The sequence below is a fragment of the Glycine soja genome, chromosome 2 (assembly GCF_004193775.1).
Source record: "Glycine soja cultivar W05 chromosome 2, ASM419377v2, whole genome shotgun sequence".
Lineage (NCBI taxonomy): Eukaryota > Viridiplantae > Streptophyta > Magnoliopsida > Fabales > Fabaceae > Glycine > Glycine soja.
In genome coordinates this window covers 3,175,417-3,180,042 of record NC_041003.1, presented here as the reverse complement: position 1 = coordinate 3,180,042, position 4,626 = coordinate 3,175,417, and the positions used below count along the sequence as shown (strand labels likewise).

Here is a 4,626-nt window from a genome sequence, read left to right as displayed (position 1 = left end):
AATAAGTGTGAACGTCCCAAGAGGGAAGTACTAAACCTACCTTATTACATTAGAGTGTATCAACATTGTTCTTTCACATTGTGTAGTTATCAAAGTCATTCTTAGCCTAAATCAAAGATTTCAAACCTTTCAATGCAGAAATATTAGACTAACTCTCAACATACACAATAACTTTGGTATATATTTTCTTAACATTCACTAAGAAACAAATGTAAAACAACAGTAGTAAATTTATTGCATTAATTTTGTGGACTTCAACTCTTTCATAAGGTATATAAGGTGTGGTACTTGGAGATAAGTACTTGGAAATAAGTTTATATATATTGTGGTTAAAGAGAAAGTAGCACAAAGTATTTTAGATCTACAGTAGTTTTACCATCCAAATCAGATTCAGAGGAACATATATGCTGATTTTGTTCAAAATATCTTACATTCACTCGGCCCCCTTATTATGTTAAATATGAAAATTGGATGTAAAGTGTAAGAAATTACTTTTAAAAAGAAAAGGAAAAAAAAGGCACAAATGTCAAGTAGAATAGAGAGTAGATATCGAAATTTTATGTGAAAGACAATTGTTAGTTTTTAAGCACAACAATAACTAGAAGAATTGGTGAGAAATCGTCCATATTGTAGAACAAGAGACAGTAGGTAGACCTTGAGGTATCATTTGGCGCCAAGACAATGGCAAATGCCTCAGGAATCATCATCTGATAAAATAACACCAAACTATGAGCCCAAACTTAGCCTAAAAAGGGAAAATAGAACGAGACTATACTTCTAGTAAATATCCATGCGAGTTTTAATAGTTAACCGGTTAATTATAATTATCACCTGCAAACCATTTTAAGTTTTGTTAACGGAAAAAGTTTGTAATTGCACTTTCATAATACACACAATTCAACTTTAGCAAAAGAATTAAATATGCATATATTACCACATACAATGATCTTCTTATAACGTCTTCTTCTCCGCTAACATAATGTCCCCTAATCACTAGTTGCCACCAACATCATAAAGGATGTGCTACAAATTCTATTATAAATTCTCTTAGAAGATATCAACTATTCAATGCAACCATGGTGCAAACGAAAATTTGGAATATAAAATGTTATGCAACATGTATTCTTAAAGGAGATAATACTTTAAATGCCGGTATAAGGTGACAATAGTTGAACAAAGAAATGCTTTTACAAAAAAAAAGCCCAGTAATAACACCAATACTTGGATCAATCACCTGATATGAATATTGAGTGTGCAGATCCACAGATGACATGAAACAACTTTGAGAAGGATGTGTCTGAAAATGTTTAGAAGAAAAGGGTTAGAGAAGTCAAACCAGAAGGATATTCTCTTCTATAAGGATTTATGATTTGAAAATAGTTTGGGCTCTAGTGATAGTGCGATACCCTAGATAATACCAATGATGTATACCTTGATCAAAGTGAATAATCTCAAAAAAGGGAAAAACATTTCATAGATGGATAAATACTCCTAGTAATTTTGGGTAAAGTTGCAACCCCTAATGTAATAGATTGCCAAGTCGTGTTGACCTTTGGCACCCCTTTCTAACTAATTAAGCTCACTTAAGAACAACCCAACCAAAATAAGTTTGAAGATCAATTTTAAATTTAATGTCTCAAAATGACCCAACACTGAATCTAATTACCCCCTCCCCTCCCCACTATTTAAAGCTAAGCAATCCCTAGCCTATTTGAGTTTTGTTGAGGATGTTCCGAATGCAAGTTAAGTTTGTTTGGATTGATATATTTCCCCACAAACCTGACCCATCCAACCATGACAAAATTGATTTGTAAAGTTCCTTGAACCCCCCAACTCAACCAGCAACACCCCAACTCTTAATTAGCATCACTAAAAAGCTAGGAAGACATACATGGATCCATCCCTCAGGATAAAGGGATCTTTCATTTAGAATTTTGAAAACTTCCTCCTCATTTGTAGCTTGACACTGTGATTCAATGCAGCAAGTTAGCAACAATTAGTAATAAAATCATGCCCTCTTGAAAATATGAGCTAAAATATTGTAAAACTGGATACTAACAGAATAGGAAGCTGATTCCTGCTTTGGTATGATCAGGGTAGTCATGTAGAGGGTTCCCTTCTCCTGGATAAATCATATTTCAGTTGCAAATTTTGTAATGCAAAGGATCAGATCAGGTTCTTCATTTTTTTCCATAAAACAAAACCTTACAAATGATTCTTACAAGATAGGCACCACGTATACCACAAGTTTCCAAATCCTTTCCTGTATTTTCTTTAGCAAGATCAAGAAAGTCCTCCATTAACCGCATTGACTAGAAAACATGAAACGAATACTCATTAAACATAAATAGCCTGCAATAGTCATGGGCTCCAAGATGTTAACTGACAATTTTGATGTTAAACATAAGTGCCACAAATTTGAAAATAGACAATATTAATGTTGAGTGTGAGATATGTTCAGACATGATGCAGTAGTGGTGGTTCTCACAATATGAACATCCCGTATGGTGTTAGACGAGGTTGACTCGTTGTCCAACTTTGAGGATCCATGACCTGAATTAAAAGCTGTAACGTGAGAACTTTGTGAATCTTGATGCACTGAGTTACTCAAAATTCCCAATGGGAACGATGAAATCCCGGATGTGTCCTCGCCATCATCATCGACACTCATGCTGCACATGCTAAAGATGATCAATATCAATATTTTCTTTCATATAGATTCCCCCTCTTTCTTGGTTTTGGCCAAAAAATCTGTTAGTTTGTTTCTGTACTAAGTATATTAGATGAAACTAAGGAAAAGGATCCATATTTGTTACTTTGATATATATATAGTGAGGTTTTTCTTTTATCAACGGAGATGAACGATTTAGTTTGCTGAGATGCACCTGCACCTTTGAGTGCATCTGCTACTGAATCTACTGAAAAACCTCTATCCTTTCTACAATTTTCAGAAGACCGTACATAATCTCAATCCTGAAAATTGTAATATTCTTCTATAAAAGATATATAATTAAATAAATCTGAGTTATATTGAATAGAAAACTGCGCAGCATATATTTATTTTTTAAAATCTTCCACTATTAATCACACTTTGACTAATTTAAAATTTGTCTAAAAAAATAAGTAAAATTTAACAAAAAATTATTTAAAAAAGTTAAAAACAAATAATACTTAAATTCAACCTTCAGCACAATAACACTTATATTCAATCCTTGCTTAACTACACAGCATATGGTTACATTTGAACAAAATAAGACATTATCTGTCACGCCAAAAGCCACGTGGAACACCAACCTGCAGTTTAGTGTAAATTAAGTTTACTTGAAAGACTATATTTTTTTATTTTTTTTACAAGTATTCTTATTTGGAAAATTAATTTATGATTTCAATATAAATAAATTATTTTTTATATTTGTGATTTTGATATAACATTAAAATATAAAAAGCGCCTCACCATAAACATTAAAAAAGAATCGAAATAAATAATTACGTGATTTACAATCACTAGAAATGATAATAATAATAAAAAAAAAACTTAACACTCTGTTTGGAGCATAAACTGAATAAAATTGGGCTGAGACAAACAAATGAAGAATATTTATATTATTTCGAATTCCTTTTTTATTTTTTTTAAAAAATTCTGAATAAAGGAAGAAAAAATCACTGAAAATTCATTTTTGTACATATTTATTATAAACTTCCAATTTAGAAAACTTGTTTTTCTTCTTCTGATCCCCTTTGTTTCGTTACCTTTCATTCAAACAGTAGAAGGATAAAGGAAGTAAAATCAGAAATCAGATCAGCGGCAAGTTAATTTCGATCTGCTTTTATACCAATAAACAATAGTTATATTATTCAAGTAACAGACTTTTATAGAATACTTTTATAACTCATATTTCATTTAATTTTTATCATATCAATAATCTTATTTTGTATTTTTCCTTTTTATTTCTCTATTTTTTTTTACAGAAACTAGGACAATAAACGTACAGCACGGGAGATAAAGTGAGAAAGTCAATTGATTCCAATTTGCCGATAAAAAATAAAATTCTAAAAAAACAGAAGCAAGGAAAAATATATATTTTTTATGATGGAAGCAGGGAAAAAATATTATTGAATGAGTAACACATGGAGACATTTAGACAAATTTAATATAACTATTAATTATACAAGTATATGATGTACAAAAATATTTTCTCCAAATTATATTTAGGTAACATTGATCTTTCGTAAAACAAGATTTTTTTATCATTAGTGTATAAATTATATAAAAAATATCACAACTTACAAATTTTTAAATGATGAAGTGAATAATATAAAAAAAACTCAATTCTGAACGGACTAGTTGAAATGCATACAAATACCATCCATTGAAATGCATTACATGACAAATCGGCAACGGCGTCAAATCAGATTCACAAAATATTATTTTTCCAAGAAAACATTTTATGCAACAATGATAGGATGATAGTTTCATTGTCACCACTTTTTGTGGCTTCAGGACACGTAATATTGGCTATGAGAATTGAGATAAGGAAGCAGTGTCCATTACAACCCCCTAGCTAATATTAACTTACCTTTCGCTTTCTTTATCCTTTTGGTAAATTAATGTTTTCCCTTCAAATT

The 4,626-nt window shown here is 30.8% G+C and overlaps 1 protein-coding gene across 1 annotated transcript; it reads right to left on the bottom strand.

Annotated features, from left to right (window-relative positions):
- Positions 1–575: 575 nt before the first annotated feature.
- On the bottom strand, positions 576–2,890 carry LOC114369554 (AMSH-like ubiquitin thioesterase 2). The gene is made up of 6 exons (XM_028326785.1): positions 2,489–2,890; positions 2,223–2,312; positions 2,060–2,122; positions 1,892–1,966; positions 1,235–1,297; positions 576–707 (listed from the first exon to the last, which is right to left on the bottom strand). Exons 1-6 carry the CDS (start codon positions 2,678–2,680, stop codon positions 576–578), a joined length of 615 nt encoding a protein of 204 aa, XP_028182586.1. The 5' UTR covers positions 2,681–2,890.
- Between the last annotated feature and the right edge of the window lie 1,736 nt (positions 2,891–4,626).